Source organism: Mesoplodon mirus, assembly GCF_964341445.2.
Source record: "Mesoplodon mirus genome assembly, chromosome: 12".
NCBI classification, from domain to species: Eukaryota; Metazoa; Chordata; class Mammalia; order Artiodactyla; family Ziphiidae; genus Mesoplodon; species Mesoplodon mirus.
Genome location: NC_138988.1, coordinates 23,647,691 through 23,669,203, shown reverse-complemented (window position 1 = coordinate 23,669,203; position 21,513 = coordinate 23,647,691). Strand labels below are relative to the sequence as shown.

Here is a 21,513-nt window from a genome sequence, read left to right as displayed (position 1 = left end):
TCTGCCCATGACTCTGTCAGAAGTGGAAAACCTCAGCTGGAGTTTATCCCCCCACAGAAAACAAATTCTCAAGATTTCAAAAGAGCATTTTTTTCTTCTTTTTTTAGTAATTATTTAATAAGGCTGTGGAAAGCAGGGTTTTCCCGACGGCCAGCCATTCAAAAATGAAGAACAAGCCAGAGGCAGGAGGAAATGTCACCACAATGGGGAGAAAATAAATTAGCTAGATTAAGATCTAACTGATTAAGATCTGACCCCTTTCTGTGGTTCAGGCAGGCAGATTTTAGAAAAAGAGCATGCTATTTCGGGAAAAGTCCTTCCAGAGGAAAAGTTGGGAGCGGGGAGGGGGGGTGAGACTATACGTTTCAGTTTTATATTAAAAATTTGTTGACGCTGATTGAAAGCAGATGCAAATGGCCAACACCTCCACATCCCCTGCCCTCCCCACCTTCCCCCACAGGTGTGCTGGGTCCCTTCTGGTCAAGAACGTGTCCCCCCTAGACTGCAGGTACCACACCACAGCCCAGCCCTCGCCAGCAAACATGCAGTTAACTGGGAAGTCCAAAAGTCTAATGGGGCCAGGATGCCAACCAACATCAAAGAGATTCCAGTTGCTCCCCTTATGCAATAAACTTCTTTCACCCAACATCATTCACACTTTCAGAGTGCAAAGTTCACTCTGATATTGGTGGCTTTCTCACTTTGTAGCTTTTTTGGCAAGTGTCCCTTGGCCTGGTTGTTCATTAATATATAATCAGAACATTAAAAGCATTGTTTCGCCTTCTAGGGAGGCTGGGGCCAATTGAATAAAGCCGACATTGTCCCTGGGATGGAGGAACTACCTTGTAAGGCACAGACAATTCAAAGATGCCCAGGTCAAAGGGTACGTGTGTCCACACGCCCACACTCATACAGAGCTACGTATTTCACAAGATGTTTTTGATATTCCTGGCCAAGGGGTAAGATTAAAATGTTGATCTTACCACAGAAGTGAACCTGGCGTTTCTTTCCCTTTCAACACCAAATTACTCCTTACCTTTTAAACCTTTCCAGAAAGTCATGATATTTGTGGCAGGAAGAGAGATGAGCGAGAAGGGACGTCCCAAGGGCCATCAGGCAGTCTACAAGGACGCTGGGTAGGGCACTACTTTTACTTTTCAAATCAGACACACACCAGGACAACTCACTTTCGAGACCATGTTTACTTTGCCGAAAGCCACATTCTAAACACGGGCTCGTTTGTGGAAGGGAAGCTGCTTACAGTCCAACCTTGTTTATGCTCCAAGTAGGTTTGACAGAAAAACCACATCAATTTGTTTAAAAATAATTTCCATTTGCTGGAAGCTGTTCCTGAAGGGTTCTCCGCCACGCTAATCTGCTCTGATTCCTACCAGCTGGAGGTGCCAGGCATGCCGGCCACAGATGGGGTGGGGTGGGGTGGGCATAGGCGGGCTCGCTCTGCAGGCAGGGTGGCAGGCCGGGGCGACTTCTGGGGACCCACAAAGCCACTGTGACATCCCCCTCTGGGACGCACAATCAACTCTGGTCTAAGAAGAACACACAGGCATTTCCTAGTTCAGAGGCAAAACTGCACTAGGAAATGGACACACCCACACAGAAGCACAGTTTTCTAGGCAATTACACCTGGGGCGGGGGGAGGCTTTTCATGCTCTCAGAAACACATCATCTCTAAGTATTAGGGATATGGATGTGTGTTCGAGCCCAAAGTTCACAGTTGAGGGCACTAAGAGAAATTATTTAGCTAACGGGGCCTGAGAAAAAGAAGGAAACTTAAAAAAAGCAAGTGTCCATGGGTAACACCAGCAAAGATCTGCAGCCTCACCAACCGAAGAAACACAGATGAAAGCAATCCAATGCCATTTCCATGTATTAAACTGGTGTATGGTTAGAGAAAGATAGCAATCTCATGTTTGTGAAGGGAAAACGGGCAAAATTTCACATGTAAATCTTAAATCTGCGGCCTCTTAGGAACAGCAGTACCAAGTCTTAAGAATTTGCATATCCAGAGCAACTTAGATTTAACTCATCCTAAGGAAATAAGAGATGTATAAACATATATGTATAAGGATGTTTACCACAGTTTAAGAAAAAGCCTAAATACACAATATCAGGGAAGTCTAATTATGACTTAAACCATATTTATTTAAATGTTTAAAGTTGGAGAAAATATTCATGATACTGAGTCTTAAAAAAAAAAGCACACAGGGCTTCCCTGGTGGCGCAGTGGTTGAGAGTCCGCCTGCCGATGTAGGGGACGCGGGTTCGTGCCCCGGTCCAGGAGGATCCCACGTGCCGCGGGGCGGCTGGGTCCGTGAGCCATGGCCACTGGGCCTGCGCGTCCAGAGCCTGTGCTCCGCAGCGTGAGAGGCCACAGCAGTGAGAGGCCCGCATACTGAGCAAAAAAAACAAAACAAAAAAAAAGCATACGTTCTGTTGTACATACACCTGAAACTAATATAATGTTACATGTCAATTATTTCTCGATTAAAAAAATTTTTTAAAGCAGAATTACAAGTGAATAGTAACCCTAATTTTGTTTAAAAAAATATAACTTGAAATACTACTCAACCACAGACATTATTGGAAATGTATACACCAAAGTGATATTTATCAATGGAGAATAAGATCAATTATTCTTTTTTCTTGTGTAGTTTCCTCTTTATGCACTATATGTGTCTACCATGTGTCACCAGAAAATTAAAAGTAAATAAAGTAAATTCATGGGGAATTCCCTGGTGGTCCGGTGGTTAGGATTCGGCGCTTTCACTGCTGAGGGCGCAGGTTAAATCCCTGGTCAGGGAACTAAGATCCCGCAAGCTGCGCAGCACAGCCCATCAATCAATCAGTCAATTAAATTAAATAAATGCATGGTAACTAGGCTAGCAGGTTAATGGCACAAAACCCCTTTAACATCAAGTCACCTTCCTCAGCTTACCGGGTCCAAAAGGGTCTTCCTACAGAGCCCAAGACCTTGACACCGTTAAAATAAACATCTGAAGCACAGCACAACAGGCAGAACACAGCTTTTCCACTGCCTCCTGTTAGCATCTCTGGGGGACTGCCCACACCTGAGGACCAGGCAAAAAGGGGCCAGATTTAGAAATCTGTCTGCCCAAACTGCCTCCAGCCACTGGAAGCTTCTAAGTTTCTATTTTTTTAAATAAATTTATTTATTTATTTTTGGCTGCGTTGGGTCTTCGTTGCTGCGTGCGGTCTTTCTCTAGTTGCGGCGAATGGGGGCTTCTCTTGCTGCAGAGCATGGGCTCTAGGTGCGCAGGCTTCAGTAGTTGTGGTGCACGGGCTCAGTAGTTGTGGCTCATGGGCTCTAGAGCGCAGGCTCAGTAGTTGTGGCGCACGGGCTGAGTTGCTCCGTGGCATGTGAGATCTTCCCGGACCAGGGGTCAAACCCATGTACCCTGCAATGGCAGGCGGATTCTTAACCACTGTGCCACCAGGGAAATCCCTAAGTTTCTACTTTGGACTGAACCACTGAGGACACAGTAACCTGCCCTTAGTGTGTGTATGTATATATGTATGTATGTATGTATGTATTTACTTTTGGCTGCATTGGGTCTTCACTGCTGCCCATGGGCTTTCTCTAGTTGCAGCCAGTGGGGGCTACTCTTCGTTGCGGTGCGCAGGCTTCTGACTGCAGTGGCTTCTCCTGTAACGGAGCACAGCCTCTAAGCGCGTGGGCTTCAGTAGTTCCGGCACACGGGCTCAGTAGTTGTGGTGCACAGGCTTAGTTGCTCCGCGGCATGTGGGATCTTCCTGGACCAGGGCTCGAACCCATGTCCCCCACATTGACAAGCGGATTCTTAACCACTGCGCCACCAGGAAAGCCGCTGCCCTTAGTGTTCTTATAACTCATCTGGTCGAGGAGAACAGCCTTTCGCTCTGCCAGCAAAGAGGGAGAAAAAAAATGACCCTGGCCTGGTCATCCTCTCTGTCAAAGTAGAGGTCTTAGCAAAGTAAAGGAGAGCCAGGCAACCCAAACCAGCTGCCTGGCCGGGACTCAGCATAAACTGAGCACAATAACCACAGGGGAAGGGTGTCGAGACAGCCTCGGTCTAGGTAAGACGCAACCCTCCCCTGCAGTGTCGACTCTGCAAAAATGGACTCCAAACATTGGCTCCAGCAAGAGAGCAGAGAAGAGAACATGGAGGCAGGTGGAAAATGCACTGTGGGCTCCTTTGCCAAACACAACGCAGAGGCAGGTGCCGGGCCTGGTCCACCTGACACCAGAGACCCAGAAGGAAGGCAAGTCCCTTAAACTGAAAACGGGTTTCAGGAACAGTACTTGGATATGGGCTTTTAACAGCCACCTTCCCACAACAGAGGGACTAAAATGACAGTCAATTCTTCATATGGCATGGAAGCTGCCTGTACTTGTCATCCCTCCACTTGGGTGCCATTTCTTTCTTCTTCCTTTCCATTCTTTTAAGTTCCTCAACACGAATATTTGGTGGAGGATGGAGGAAACTATCAAACTATCAGAGACAAGGTATAGAAATGACAGATAGCTGAGCCCCTGGGAGGGTTAAATTATCCCAGTTGTCTGGGAAGGGTATTTCTGTAAGACGTTCAGGACTACATATTGGGTTGGCTAAAAAAGTTCGTTCAGTTTTAAGTAAAAATAAAAGACACATTTTTCACTTTCACCGAGAACTTTACTCCACATGCTCATCGATCGAACAAACTTTTTGGCCACCCCCAAGAGAATGAATACCAACAGCTCCATCTGTATCAGTATCTGTCCTGAGCATTTAATGTGTCCCAGGCTTTATGCTAGATTACGGGAGCACCACAGTGGGTCTGAACCAAAGCCAGTGCCTGCTTCCAGGGCGTTGACACAGTCTAATGGGGGAGTGAGATATTAATCAAATCAGGACATGGAACTTCTGTATGAAGTACTGCAGGGTCCCCGAGGCAGGAATCTAACCCAGAGGGAAGGTCAGCAAAGGTCTCCAGGAGAAGAGACATTTAAGGGGGAATGAGCAGCAGTTTGCAAGGCAGAGAGGGAAGAATGCTCCTCCAGGTGGAGGGAACAAGATGTAAGGGACACGTGACACGTGCAGTATTCCAAGAGCCTGGAAAAAGTCCCAAGTGGTGGCCGGTGCACACGGAACCAGGTAGGAAGGATCGATGAAGCTGGAGAGGCAGGTGGACGGCCAGAGCAGTTAGGCAACGGGAGTCGTACGTTCCAATGTGTGACTCCTGCCAAGATCCCCGTGGCTGGAGGGGCTGGAGCAGAAGAGATGGGAGTAAAACGTTCTCTACCGCCTGTCAAGTCTGCACAACACAAAGATTATAAAAGAAAACGGAACATAAAATTGATCCAACAAATCACCTGCTTTCCAGCTTTGCTGTAGTCCTTTCTTAAAATGAAGTGGGGGGGGGGGGCGGGCAGTGGGTCACTGATGGCCACGGCCGTCTCCCAGGACCACATACAGCTCACAGGGCCGCAGAGCCCAAGGCACACCAAGGATCTCAGGCAGAGTACACACTCCATCGGCTGGCCTAACTGTTTATATGTTCTTGAGTTAAAAATACACCACTCAGGTCCGTGTTAACACCAGGGCCTTATGACCAAGGCTGTTTGTAAGCCGGTTACACAAGGCCAGCCTAGGACTCGCCCATCTTTTAAATGTGCCTCGATCTGCAAATTGTCTGCCGATACATCAGTGGGATTATAATAAAGCCACCAAATACACACGCATTTGAGAAAAACACTTTCCAAACCCAAGGATACTTTACTGTTTATAAATAGTTTACTTTTTTTGATCTCCGGGCATATAATATTCGCAGTTGCTCCAGAAACCAAAGAAACATGGAACAGGAACACAAACCACAACCCCGCAGAAACAATAAACAACAGATGGCGAGACATACGCGCAGGCTGCCACCCCCTGCACCAAAGGGGCACACCAGAAATGGATGCTGACACACCAGCCTGCCAACGAAGACACGTGCTCTTCTAGATCATGCTCCAGACACCATTTACGGAGCACCGTCCATAGAACTAAGTGTTAGGTGCTTCAGGCCATCAAGGAGGTGAACGGCCAATCACAGCCCTCAAGGAATTCAGAAACTTGAAAGGGAGGCAAGAGAAACACAAGAAAGCAGACAACGCCAGTCTTACTGTATTCTTTCTAAATACCGTTATGTAGTGTCGGGTGTGGCAAGGTGCTAGATTCTGGGCAGGTTATTCAACCACTCTGGGCCTCATACATAACAAAGACATGAGGTATTTCACACAGTTAAGATGACAAGTAAATGAGTGCACGTCCATGTGTCCTGATGCAAAAACGCAAACTTACTGCTATGTGTTGGGCCCCCTTCTAACAATTATAAATTATTTCAATTTTGTCCTCATAACAAGTTTAGTGAGGTGGGCACTATGATTATCCTCATTTAACATAAGAGGGAACTGAGTCAGAGGGAAGCTAAGTAAACTGCCCAAAGTCACCCAGGACGCTAGACACAAGCACCACCACTTCTGCCACTCTTCCACCTAAAAGCATGGCTGCCTCATCTCCACCACCACCAACCCCATCATCACACATGTGACATGAAGGGGGCTCTGTAGAGGGCAGGAACACAGTATAATCTTCCCCAGTAGATCCTGAAATGCTGCACTGTTCTGGCCTCTTCATGGGTTAACACGGCTTAAACTCAAAAAGTTCAAGACAAATGCTAAAATAAATTCAGACTCTCATGTCACATTTGCCTTAACTAATGATTCTGATAAGTTGATGTTTATAAGACTTTTTTTAAATGTCATCTGTCTCAAAACAAAGGGAGGGGTCCCAGTAAATAAGTGTGGCCGTCATATTGCTTTCCAAATATGGACATGTCTAATCATTCTGCCAATTTCACCTCAGTGCTCATTTTTTAAAACTCTGACTAGAATTTTCCAACTACAATGTAACTTTAAGCTTTTGTGTTTCTTCTACATTTAAAAAGAATGCCATTTCCCAATATATAACTCCCAGATGTAGAATTCACAGATGATTCATCTCGCAGAACAAGTGTTCAGAGACATCAGCTCCAAATAGAGCAAAAACTTGGAATTCCCTTCTCCCTCAAAGTAAGAACTCGCCTAGATCTGCTCTGCTCAACAAAGTTTGTTTTCAATTATATTTCCAAATTCTTTTAACAATAACTGCATGGCGTCTGGCACCAACACATCTGATTCTTTGAAGTGGTTCTCAAGCAGAGAGTAGAAAATAAGGATAAAGGGTAAAGGAAGGGAGGCCCATCCATAATTTTTGTTTTAGGTCAAATATTCTCTGCAAAAGTGCTCTTCAACATATAAATTCAGACAAAACACAAGCTATGCATTCTCCCTGAAGGTCCGGGCTACAGGAAGTACCACGACTGAAGAAAGCTCCTGAATTTATCCCTTTACCCATCAGCTGACTCTTCATGGGAAAACAGATCTTCAGCACAAAGAAAATGGCCCTTTACTCCTTATATCTAAACTCCAAAAACCCTTTTGTTAAGTCCTCAGCACAGGTCAATTAGGAGTAGTCACACTTGGAGGGTAAATTACAGAACCCTTTTCAGACACAATGAAAACATGGGATCCTTTCTGCCCAGAAAAAAGGTGCACCAAGCCCCAAGAAGGAGAGCTATCGGGCAACAAACAAATAATTATCAAGGATTCCTGGGTACATGAAAGTGAACAATCCTGCTGCTTTCAAGTCTAAGTGGAGAAAAAGAGACAGGGATGTGTGAAAACTTACCTAACCAGAGAGACGCTTTCCTCTGGGAGAGGACAAGATACAAACAATAAATCCACCGGAACAAGGTCAAGCGAATAACAGAGAGAGTGTCTAATGTTGACAAAAGAAGCTTGTGGAAGAGTGGGAGGACTATTTGGCCTATTTTGATCTCAGAAAGCACATGGGCAAAGGCCACCTTTAGGTCTTAAAGGGAGAATATTAAAAAAATGGAAGTCTAGTTCTTTGGATCATTTCCTTGAGTCCTAAAGTAGTCCCTAACTCTTGTTCAACTTCCTGTCAAGAAGTTCTAAACCACTAATTGTGCCTCCAACTTCACTGCATTTTAGCTGTAGCCCCAAACAAGGTTCCAGATTCCAAGAACTAGTTCTAAAGAAAAAAGAGAGAAAAATCCAAAGGTTCCACCTTACGAAAGTGTACATGACAAAGAATGAGCGGAAGGGAAAGTAAAGCCCAAGAGTTTCCACGGAAGGCACAAACAAACTCCACGTGGAAGAAAGGTGGATATTCAGGACACAGAAAATAAAAGCTCCCCGGCTCGGCACGACAAAGTCTTCTAAGGAGTCCAATTATGACAGGGATCACAATTTTCAAGACCAGTGTTTGACCAAGAGGGAACCAACAAAGACCCAGGCAGATGGGTCACTTGGTATGAACTTGACCAAAAAAAGAGTACGAGAAAGACTTCAAAATTGGAGAACTCAAGGCCCTGGACTGTACATATTAAGCTGTTGAGTTTCCACCTTGAAAGGCAACCTCAAAAGAGCTCCCTGGTAAAAGGGTTAAAAGCTACGCCGATACCCACCACGTTCCCTGCATGTTGTCAATGGAGAGCCAGCTCAGAGAGGACTGATGAAGTGGTGTGTAGTTGCCCTTCCTCAGGCGATTACTAGTGACTCGGCTCTAGGTGGCTCATCTACACATTTCAGGCAGCTTATCAACACCACCTACAACGTCACTCGTCAGAACTACGCAGTGAAGGCCCACTTGAGAGAGATGCTGCCTGCAGTGACCCTAAGAAAGGCAGAGATGAGTGACTCTTGAAAAAACAGGCCCTTAATTTATTTGCCTTTTGTGACCTAAGATCTTAAAAAGCTAAACTGAAGATCTAAAGTAGGTCTGCACCAGCTTCCATAGTTTTCTTCAGGCCAGAGGGAAAAAGAGGCAACGATCAAAGAAAGAAATACGGTGGAGTATTTGCCCCCTTCATTAACTCCCTCACTGAGAGTCCCCCAAGCACACCATGTTTCCCTTTGCTGCCCAGGGCATCCATCTGAGGATTCCACTCAGAAGCACCAAATATGCAAAGGGGACTTTTAAGTAAGTATCCTAGACACACGGATCAACTGACTGATTCTTACCATCCAATGAGTAGTCAGTTTATTCCTTCTTTGCTTCAATTCGGATAGACTCATATACCTGTATGTATGTAGAAGTCATACATCCCCTTTACAGAAAGGAAATTAACTGATCAGCTCAAGGTCACACTGCCAATCAGGGGCAGAGCTGGGACAAAACCCAAAGTCTCCTGATACCCAGCCATGGGCTCTTTTCCATCCATCCACATTCCTGCCTTCACAGCTTTAAGACAACTATTTTTTTTTCCTTTTAGGTCAATAATTTTTATCCCTCTTTGGTCAAGAACCCCTTTAAGAAGCTTAACGAAAATGTGGGCTCATTTCTGCCCAGAAAGATACACTGAGCTCCAAAATTTCACATATAATAAAGTTCCCTAGACAGCCCCCCACAAAAAAAATAATATTTGAGTTCAGCAAGTCTTTATTTTAGGACAGTCTGGAATGTAATATAATTTAATCAATTCACAGTACTGTTTCAAATGAACTTGTGAAAGAATCCAAAAAGCTCCATAGAAGATTTTTCTCTTGGACAAAACACAACCATCGATGAGGCCAAACCACTGTGGCCAAGAGTCCCACACAGACACCAAATCTGAGAAAACATTCAAAGGAATTTGGGATGAGGCAGACCTCAAGAGCTATAAAACATTTCAGATCGCTTTCTGGATCTCCTCTCCTCCCAAGACGAAAGGAAACCCCATCCCATTTGAGCTGTAGCTTCTGCATCCATCACGTTGCTGGATCAACAACCAACTTCCTGGAAGCAACAAGCTCTTCTGGCTGTTTATAAGTTTTGCAAGCACTGGGAGCTTGTGTGCCAGAAACTCACACCAGCCCAGGTGGAGGGAGGAAATCACAGGAAAAAAAAAATGTTTTTAATTAAAAAAAAATAAAATAAAATATAAGCAAGATGCATGTTGCTGGACCAAGGTATCACACTGCTGAAATCAGATGAAAGAATGAATTTCTCCTAATTTACAAAACAGAAATTAAACTCAGTCAGAATTTCTCAATTCTAAGTACCCCCCACCCTGCACCTCCTCCCCTGTTAAATCTTTCTTAAACCCTTTGGACTGTGTTTCCGCTTTCCTAAACACAGTATCCACATAAGATGGTATCTAATCAAGTATGATATCAATTTAATTAAGCTTAATACAACCATGAGTTTAACCTGACCGTGTTGGACAGCGTTTAAAACCAACGAACACTACATAATCTACACAGAATTCGATTTTCAGAAGTCGAATGGAAATCATTCCACAGACTTTGATAAAGTGAATGACTATGTAACTCCCATTTGGATTCCTAATTAAGCTGAAACCAGCATGAAATCTGTCCTAAAAGGCTCTCCTAACCAACAAAGTAACAGGCTGTGGAGAAATTAAACTATGACTTTGACAAAACAAAACCAAAGCATTCTGCAGCTACTTGAAGAAAAGCATTTTCAAATCTGTGTGAAGTTTAAATCAAGCACAGAGGGTTCCAAGACTGTAGTTCTTTGCTTTTGGGGGATTTTCTTCCAGGGTGCCTCTAACTCTATTTAAAGCAGCCTCAAGTAGCCACAGCTGGAGGGTCAGGCCTTACAAAGTAAACAATAGTTAACTCAATTCAGACTCATGACTTAACTACAACCAATGGCTAATTACCCCTCTATTAACCAACAATATCTGAAATATCACCTTTTTAAATGACCCATTCGGAATTATGTTTGTTCACTAAAGGATTCTAATCAACAATTAATAGCATAGTAGAAACCGCCCAATTAAGAGCTACATAGGGAGAGATGAGAGTTCCTCAGAATTACACATTTCTGGCAAAGGATTCTAGCACAAAAGAACTTTCTAAGTACCTCCCACAAGAGAGAGAGAAAAACTGTATTCTGAGAACATATAAATTAAGAGTGTACACAGTATGCACTCAATAAACATTCTTTAAATGTATAGCTTACCACAATTCCCTTTGGAAAAAACAGACTCAAAATAAATGCTGATTTTTTCCCCTAAGGCTGTTCAAGTTCACATTTCTTTAAACCACCCCACAGTGAATGAAATGAAATTTAAACTTTCTCAAAAAATACTTATATCTTAATTTTTAAAAACCTATATACATTTATAGATGAAGTGATATGCTTGGATCTGTTTCCAAATGGAAGGGGACAAGTGTATTAAGGCATAGCTCAAACAAGAGGAGCCATTATCATCAAAAAGAACACAAATAAAAAAAGCTGGAGAGGATGTGGAGAAAAGGGAACCCTGGTACACTGTTGGTGGGAATGTAAATTGGTGCAGCCACTGTGGAAAACAGTATGTAGGCTCCTCAAAAAACTAAGAATAGAATTACCATACGAGCCAGCAACCCCACTCCTGGGTTTATATCCAAAAAAAACAAAAAGACTAATTCAAAAAGATACATGCACCCCAATGTTCATAGCAGCACTACTTACAACTGCCAACATATGGAAACAACCTAAGTGCCCATCAATAGATGAATGGATAAAGAAGATGTGATACACACACACACAATGGAACAACAAAAAAGAACGAAATTTGCCATTTGCAGCAACGTGGATGGACTTGGAGGGCATTATGCTCAGTGAAATAAGTCAGAGAGAGAAAGACAAATACTGTATGATATCACTTACATGTGGAATCTAAAAATACAAAAAACTAATGAACATAACAAAAAAGCAGCAGACTCAGAGAACAAACTAGCAGTTAGTTGGGGGGGGCAACATAGGGGTGGGGGAATGAGAGGTACAAACTACTGGGTATAAGACAGGCTCAAGGATGTATTGTACAACTCAGGGATTATAGCCAATATTTCACAATAAATGTAAATGGAAAGTAACCTTTAAAAATTTTTATAAAAAATTTTTTTTAAAAAAGGAGCCGTCAGCTGCTATTTGTTGAGGCTGGGGGATGGTACATAAATTTCATTACATTATTCTGTCCACTTGTGTAGATGCCTGTAAACTCCCTAATAAAAAGGTAAGAAAAAACACCCTATACCAACAGAAGTGACTTAGTTTTTTAAGTTCTTGGCTGCATATCTAATGTTCCATTAATTCAGAATTTTTTTTTTAAATCAGACTTTTCAGATCTTCCCCTCACTAGAAAGAGAAGCTGTGGGACTTCCCTGGTGGCGCAGTGGTTAATAATCCGCCTGCCAATGCAAGGGACACGGGTTCGAGCCCTGGTCTGGGAAGATCCCACATGGCGGGAGCAACAACTACTGAGCCCGTGCACCTACAGCCCGTGCTCCGCAACAGAGAAGCCACTGAAATGAGAAGCCCGCACACCACAAAGAAGAGCAGCCCTGGCTTGCCACAACTAGAGAAAACCCAGGCGCAGCAAAAGAAGACCCAATGCAGCCAAAAATAAATAATGAGGGGTGAGATGAGGGGGAGGGGAGATGAGGGAGGGGGGAGGGGGAGGGGGGAGGGGAGGGGAGGGGGGAGGGGAGGGGAGGGGGAGGGGGAGGGGGGAGGGGAGGGGGAGGGGAGGGGGAGGGGGAGGGGGAGGGGAGGGGGAGGGGAGGGGGAGGGGGAGGGGGAGGGGAGGGGAGGGGGAGGGGAGGGGGAGGGGAGGGGGAGGGGGAGGGGGAGGGGGAGGGGGTACTGCCAGTGAGTGAGTAGCTGTCACTCCCCAGGCAGAGCCCCGTGTGTCAATGTCTTTGCGCCACATTACTTGAATGGCAAATTATAAACTGGTGGAAGGAGCAAAGGACAGGAAGTGAGGAAGTGGAGGTGGGGGAGGGGGACACTTGCTAAATGCTGTATAAAGGAGTCTTAGAAGATGAAGTTGTGTGATTTGTTTTTAATCAGCAGAAAAAAAAAACCCTCCATTATCTTGTTTCTTATCATTTAGGCAACTCTACTGCAGGGCAGACCCTCACCCATTCCATTCATTTTCTTCCTAATAATAAGAAAACTTGAGAAAAAAAATATTTGCAGATCATAAAAGATTAGAGACCTGGGCACCATAAAAGTTTAAAGAATAATCAATGCAAAGTGCTTAAAAAGAGACAGGCCATGCTTTCTTTAAACTCTGAATGTCACCTTTTGCCAAAATAAACTGAACAAGCAGTGATTGGAACCTGCATCCTGGTTCATAAGGAAACCAAGATGTATTAGGACTTGCAGAGATGAACGGATTGGTTGTTCACACAATGGGCTTTACCGGTTATGCTAGATTAAAGAGTAATAAAGACGCAAACAATCGTAGCCGTTCATGTGGGCAAGGCTGTGAATCATGGCCATTCACGGGGGAAGGGATGCAGGTACAGGTGCATGAGCAAAAGCAAACGGCTTTTCAGGTGGCATCCTTGCCAGATTCCTCAGATGACCCTGTGCTCACTGCCCGTGTCCCCTACAAAGTTACTGTACAATGGCAAACAAACCAAAACAAACGAAAAATGTCAGAGCTCTCCAGCTCTCTGCACACAACCCCACAATCATCTCCCCTCACACCTCCTCCCCCAAACATTTCCAAAGAGAAGTGGGTACAGCGCAGGATTCAGTCGGCCCCAGCCTGCAACCTAACCCTTGATTGGAAGAGCACATCTGCATGTTTCCAAGCAATTGACAGAGAATCTCATAGGGCTCAGTTTCAATGAAACCCTGGGAAATAATGGGATAAAATTATTAGTTTAAGGGCCTCTCACTTCCTGGCCTCCTTCCCATACCCCACCTCCCAGAAGGGTAATGTTCAGTAGACAGAAGTATTTGCACAACTGGAATACATTTATAAACCACCTCAATCATTTTTGCTAATTGCATAATTCATATAATTTTTTGCAACTGTTCATAGTTTCCCCCCTGAATTTGTCTGAGCTTCCCAAGGGCACATAAAGTTTCACTCTTTACATACCACCAAAAACTTCACAGCAGAAGGCTGTTTGGGTTGTGAGCCCTGCCACCTGCTTACGCCAAAAGAGATCTTCATTATCAGAAAAGTAAACTTTTCCCAGGAAGCCTCTGTCACCAGGAACTCTGACTTGGAGAGACTTGCCATGAGAGGATGCAAAATGTGAGTTACTGGGGCCTTAGCCTGAGGTGACTGATTCACACTGGACTGGGCTGAATACATGTGTCACCTAACTTAGTCTTCACAGCAGCTTAAGACAAAATATTATGATCCCCTTTTTAGAAACAAAGGGAAGAGGTTCGCCACAAATCACACACACAGCTGTAGGGTGGTGGAGCCAGGAATGGACCCTAGAAATAATTTCCAATCTCTTCATCACTATTCCCTAGTGAATGGTGAGCACTGGGTGTGACCAGCAGGGATGAGGCATCCAAATAATTGAGTAAGAGTGAAGGAAAGCTTTGCCCTCACCGGCTCTTTTCCCCATCAATAACCCAACCCAAGACCCAGGGTACAATTGGGCATCAAATGCCCACCCAGAGGACAAAGAGAACACCTAAAGGCAGGACATGAAACGCACGAAACCCAGGGAAATAGGGAAGCAGCTTTTTAAAAAAAACAGAGCGACTTTTATAAGCAGACTGGGTTTATAGCTTGCGTTTCAGAAGATTATGCGTAAAGTACTTATATTGAAACCACACGTAAAGTATTAAATTATATAAACATACTAGTATAGAAATGCATAAAGCATAAAGCCTTTGGATAAGAAAAATTCATAAGCATGCCCCCACCAAAAAAAAAAAACCCCATAAAAAACCAAAACCAGGGTACAAATTGGCAACTTTCAATTAGACCACAGACAAATCACAATATTCATTTTTTCTGTAATCCTGATTTAACTATTAATTTTGCTTCAGGGCAACAATCGTCTATCAAGTTCTTCAGTAGAAAATTTCTCAGCCTTAGTCCTATAATTGGCCAATTATTACGTAAGTCTGGACTACTATTCTAAACCCTGCAGTTATACAGAAAAAATAACTCCAAGAGGGTTAACTATTGTGAAAATTTTAACCTCTGGTCTTCAAAGTCCTACTTCTTTCCATGAGGACATAAAAACAGATCTGAGTTTCTGACGGATTCCCACACTTTAATGTGAAACAAAAGCAGAAGACAGGGCTTCCCTGGTGGCGCAGTGGTTGAGAATCTGCCTGCCAATGCAGGGGACACGGGTTCGAGCCCTGGTCTGGGAAGATCCCACATGCCGCGGAGCAACTGGACCCGTGAGCCGCAACTACTGAGCCTGCGCGTCTGGAGCCTGTGCTCCGCAACAAGAGAGGCCGCGATAGTGAGAGGCCCGCTCGCCGCAACGAAAGAAAGCCCTCGCACAGAAACGAAGACCCAACACAGCAAAAATAAATAAATAAATGTATTTAAAAGAAGTCAGGAGACACTTAAAAAAAAAAAAAAGCAGAAGACAACCACATTACTGACAGACACCATGAACTGAAGCCAGGAGGTAGATGGAATGGACCCACAGGTTCAATGCCATGCTTAAGTCATTAAAAAACACCACTAACGGTTCCTAAATTCGCCACCGGCCAGGCAACATTAGAGATTTTTATATACTTCCCCTCCTCCGCCTGGGAATTTTCCTCCCACCTCTCCTCCCTCCTGTCTCAAGACAATGCCTTCAGCCTTTGAAACTGCATCCACTGTAAACAGCTCTGAATATTAACACAGCCCGGAGCCCTGCTCTAGAAGACCCCCAGGGTTTCAAGTTGCAGTTGCTGAGGAGGGGGAAGGTCCCTAATGAGTTAATATCACCAAACTCATTCACAAGTCGTTGAAAATCAGGCTTGCTCATGAAACTTGAAGTCTTTCAACTTATGGGGTAAGTCAGAGGAATCCCTTTCAGTTGTTTTAAGCCAAGCGACCTTGGTACCACGAACATCCTTGATTGCTTATACCGACTTTCAATTCTACGAATCCCTTTCCCAGACTTCCCTCTCTGGTGTCACTTTTAAAATAACCAATGGCTATTTTAAACAACCTCCTTCCCCGGATAACAGACCTTCCGGGCTACAGCAGGTGCACAGAACTGGGCCGGGGGCATTGTTAAGTCACACAAAACCCCAGTAGCTCTCTCGCATTCCTGTCCACTCTGAAAGAGAAGATGCTGAAAAGCCTTTGCACCAGGGAGACACCTCTGCAGAATGGGGGAGAGGCCCTTTCATTGTGAGCTTGGTGTTTGAGGGAGAGAAAGGTCAGCCAGAGGCCATCCCAACGTGCTCAGGGAAGGCTGCGTGGGGAACTCAGGCCAAGGCATTAACACGGCAGGGAGAGAAACTTGCGGCCCCTGGAGCAGGGCTGGCGGGCCCGCGCATCCGGACGTCCACTGGGAACCAGCTCTCATTACTCTGCACAGAATTGTCATCTTTCTGGAGATGAAGAATTACTGCCTACAATACATTCAAAAGTCCAAAGGTTGGGAAATCTGGTGACCCAGTGTAATTATGGAAAAGAAAAGCACGCTTCTTTTTAACGCAGTCCCTTGGAAAGGGGGGGCAAGAACAGCCCTGACGTACCCTAAAGGCAAGAGGCACCGTGGGCCAACACAGTTCATTTTTGTATTGGGCCCTGGGGGTCTCCAGGCACTTCCTAATTTCACAGTCCTCAAAAATTAGATTTTATGGCCATAATTTCCTATCAGAGGGACTTAAATCCTGTCCCTTAAAAAGGCAACCAATTTCATTTCCCAGACTTCCCCTTACCTCAAAAAAAGTGTCAGAAAACTCTTAACAGATAAGTGCTCCATCATGCAGGGGAATTGAGGCCAGGCTTGTGACACTTGTTGCAAAGAAAAGGACTCTGAGCTCAGACTAAAGCTGCCCAAAACTTTAAAAGCACCTGCACTTTTCAGATTTTCTCTCTGCCCACTACCCTGTGCTCGAAAGGGTCCCTATTCAGAAAAACCCTTTGCCCATCCCCACCAGTCGGAAGATGTTCATGGTCTGCTGAGTTCTTCTTAAGTGATACAGAGGCTCAAAGAGGAAAATGGGCAGAAGGGAAGACCTCAGGGTAATCCAGACAACAATCTACTTCTTAAAAAAAAAAACCATACACACACACACACAAGAATCTCAGCTTAGGTTCTGGAACAATTTGGTCATCTGCACTTTAAATCTAATTTGCATAAACAGGATGGAAAGTATTTTCCAAACCCTTAATTCACAACACCCTGAACACCTGGGCCTTCCAGCACAGCTGTAAAATTTGAAAGACAAAGGCCCTCTTTGCTTTCCAACTACAATGGCAACCACCACGGGGCCTGTGTTTATTTTCTAATGTAATCATAGGCACCACTTTGGTGCCCAAACCAACAGAGGTTCGATTAAGTCACCCAGGTTCGGTACTGCAAACACGAAGGGAGACAAAATACAAAGAGACCCAAATCAATACATTTGTCTTAATGTGACTCAGAATAACCAGACTTGGTGACCTTTAAGGGATGTCCTTGCTTCCGAATGCCATGTCATCTTCCTTCCACACTGAGAAGGAGAATCAGTTGTTCCTCCTCCAGGGCCTGCCTGCCTTCCTATCACAATCCCATTAAGTCATCATTGAGCTGCCAGACCCTGTAAGCAAGCAATACTGTGCTCAACTTCATGCCACAGACAAGAGTCTAAGGTAAATTGTGTTTAACGCGTCTTCAACAGCTTCTGAAGCCATGCTCTCCAAAACCATTTCAAAGAAAGAAAACATCTGAGTTCTAAGAAGTTCAACTTCTTCTAAGGTTCTGGGAAGTTGGAATAGGGAGTGGCAGTGCTGGGAGCTATTTATGAACGTGCTGGATGGACAAGGCCAATCGCACCGTAATGGGACGGCAAACTCAAGTAATGGCTCAACTACCACAACTATAAGTTATTGTGTTGAATAAGTTATCCTCAGGCCCTGGGAATGAACATATTTTCCTTTCTCCCAGAGCCATTCCAGTTCTGCTATTCAAACTGCATTTACATCCACGATTAAAGAGTTTTACTTTCCTTATGTGGGGCTTAGGAGCAACTCCAAAATTAGATGCACTGTTTACAAAAGCAAAAAAAAAAAAAAAATTCCATAAAGCCACAGGTCCCCTTCTATCTCAAACCCACAGCCTGAAATTTTTTGAACTAGCTGCAGTAAATCTAGTTCATGGGGTTATAAACTAGCTCAAAGCATTTTCTAGACACAATGGACTCAGAGGGTGTAAACGTGGTGAAACTATAAGATATTTTATTTTATTATAGACAGAGACTTTCTCCCCTAAAGTCTTACTGAATCATAGCCAGGAATATAAAAGATATAAATATCCTGATGCAAAATTTAGAATAAGACTAATGACTTAAATGGGGAAATCTGAAGTCTAGGGAAAAATAAAAACACATTTGCTTGCTTTTTCTTTAATCAGAAAAAAAAAACTTCACAAACATTTTTCAAAGGATATACATTCTGTACTGAATACCACATTGCCACATACTAACCAGAAGCCATACTACTCACATCTTAAAATCGAATCAGTTAACACCATCATCAGTATAATCAAGTCTAACTGAAGCTCAAAACAGCCAGTTTGGTATTTACTAATCATCAACTGTGTGAGGAAAAGAGAAAAGACTGCAATTTTAAAGGTATTTATGACTTGTGAAATGTCACTCCTTAGGCAGACAGAAAGCCCTCCAAACAACCAGTAGTTCTGCTCCAGAAATTAAAGGGCAAGGCAAAGTGGATCTTGTGGCCACAGGAAAGTGAAAACAGAGGACACCCTGTCCTCTCCAGGAAGCCGCCACTTCTGAACTAAGTGCCTTCCCCACGATGCCACTGACACCTGGCATTGGGAGTCAGTCTTCCAACAGGTGAACACCTAAGATGTTAGTCTGATTCCACCCACATGATTTATCTTTTTAAAAAACTAAGAGCATGTAAAGGAAAACCCACAATACCCAAGACTACCACAACTAAATACAATACTACCTAATGACAACGCTGGGTTCTACCTCCCACTACCTTACACAGCCACCACCTGTGTTAAAACCCACACCGTGATCACTGGTTTTCCCTAAGGGGATTCCAAAGAAACAGCAGAATACTGAAGAGAAATCCTACACATAAGTCAACGGTCCAGTTTCAGAACTCTGTAGGACTGATCACTGATCACCCATGTGCAGCGTGGTCCAAGTTAAAGATCTGTGCCCAGCTCTCAAAGGTACAGGATCTTCACGTCAGAAAGGAATTAACTTTCCTTCTTTCCCTTCATGGCAACCAGATTCCCAGACCACATGTTCTTAGATCAAGCCACAGGTGTTGGTTAAAACCGGTGTCACCAGTTTTCTTTCTCTTTTTTGAACAGTGAATGTCCCGCCTGAGGTTACTACTGTGCCTCTTCTATGTTCTAGGAAAGATGTCCAATTATTCAACTGAAAAGCAGAACTATTCAACCTAGGCCTCTTCTGGAAGGTACTAACAGTTCTGCAGAGATGTTAATTACTGATAACTGGACAGCATTTTGACTCATGGACTAGATTTGTCAGAAATTTTGAAAGCCTATGACATTCTACCATGTTTACAGAAATCTAATGTGGTGGTGGTGTTGTTTTCCTGCCAAGCCTCCAGTAAGAAGTGTCCCACCAAGTCCGGATAAGCCCAAATCCGGACAGCACAGAAAAGAGCCTCTTGCGGGTAAAACACACTCTGCTTAAATCAACCCAGAGTCTGGCACCCTCTTCCAAAGTAGCACTACTCCAAAACTAATTTGCACCATTTATAGAGGAGAAATGCTAGAGGATGGGCCCCACTCCACTGGATCGTCAAGCCCAATGGGTCCCCTAGGGAACAGACAGGAAGGGTCTGGAACACAGTTCCCTAAAATGCCTACCAGGTGGAAAAGGACCAACTTCCAGCGGTCACAGATCTCCAGGAACTCTCAAAGCCCGGTAACTCAGGGGGTCCTCCAGGGAAGGCCTCAGAGGGTGTCCTTCTGCCCTGGGCCTGAGCCAAGTCAGGCCACCAAGGTCCCGGGGAGATGAGGAGGCGGCTACACACACTCTCACTAATAAATAATGTAAATGGAAGACTGGAGGCAAAAGTCACCTTCATTCATTACCCACTGGAAGGCCAAACAGCTCAGACAACAGAGAGTTGGGTTACAGAAGAGAAAAAAAGAAACACCCGGGGACCCCCAGACAGACTTCCTCACTCTTTCCCCTCCAGATGTTTCCCACTCTCCACCCACAGACATACACCCTCACCTCCTGACTCTTTACTCACATTCTCTTACCTCCAGAATCCCACCCACTCACCAACTCCCAGATGACCTTTAGGAGCCACGCTCACTCACCTCCAGACCCCCACGACACTTTCTTCTCCTCCAGAATCTCAAGACCCACACTCGCTCACCTTCATACCCCATGACCCACGGTCGATCACATCCTTCCCCCCACGAGGTACACTTTCCTCCTCCAGATCCCCAAGACCCACGCTCGCGCACATCCAGACCCTCACGAGACGCACGCTTTTCCCATCCCGACTTCTTCGCACGCACGCCCTCTCTCCTCCGGACCCCCAAGGACCACCACTACGATCCCACGCGAACAGTTTTCCAGCTCATTCAACTTCACATACAAGCAACTCAATCCGCACCCCTTTCCCGGGGTAACACCCCTGCCGCCCCGTCCAAGTGACAGCGTCCCGGGGCGCGGGGAGGACGGAAAGGGCGGCACTCACAGACTCCGTGTCCAGGCGGGCAGGTCCCTGGGCAGCGCCGCCAGCCCGCGCCCGCCGCAGTCCAGCGAATCCCCAGCGCAAGTGCAGGCGGCAGCGCAGGGCGCCCGCGGGCCGGCCGCGGCCGATGCGGGCTCCAGCCAAAGCAGCACCAGCAGCAGCAGCAGCAGCCAGTGGAGGAGAAGACAAGGCGAGCGGCGCGGGGCCCCGAGCGCTCGCCGGACCGGCCGCGCCATCTTGTCTGGAGCGCGCAGCGAACTCCCGGCGCTGGGGCTGCGAGGTCCGGGGCGACCGCAGGCGCGGGCGGGCCAGCGGGGGCTCTGCTCAGCACTAGGCTCCGCGCCGGGACATGGCCGCCGGCACAAGTTCTCTCTGCGGCGGCGACTCCGGCGTTCAGCGGGCCCCCGGTGCCCGAGCCGCTCCGCAGCGCCCGGAGGGGGCCGCGAACCCCGCGCCCATCCGGGCCGACCCGCCCGTGCCCGCTGCGAACCCCACGGATCCGGGCAAAGGGTGCTTGGCCGGCGCTCCTCGTTCTCCCGCCGCGCTCCTGGCCGGGTTTCGGAGGCCCCGTGCACGCCAAGTGCCGCCGCCGCTGCGAGGAAGGCGCTCAGGCTCGCAGCCGGAGCTCTGCGCCCGTGGGCATCTTCCTCGCCGCTACGAGCGTCCAGCTGCAGACTCCGGGCTGGACGGCGCGGCCAACCCCGCACTGCTCCAAGGGCCCGGTGCGCCTCGCTGTCCCAGCGCCAAAGGCAGAGCGCGCGCACGCAG

At 45.8% G+C, this 21,513-nt stretch overlaps 1 protein-coding gene across 1 annotated transcript in view; it reads right to left on the bottom strand.

Moving 5' to 3' along the window:
- The window catches only part of LRIG1 (leucine rich repeats and immunoglobulin like domains 1), a 120,020-nt gene extending 98,925 nt beyond the window's left edge, over positions 1-21,095 (bottom strand). The window contains exon 1 of the mRNA XM_082638312.1: positions 20,749-21,095. Within this exon, the coding sequence (XP_082494438.1) occupies positions 20,749-20,981 (233 nt within the window). The 5' untranslated portion in view covers positions 20,982-21,095. The remainder of the gene's footprint in view (positions 1-20,748) is intronic.
- Between the last annotated feature and the right edge of the window lie 418 nt (positions 21,096-21,513).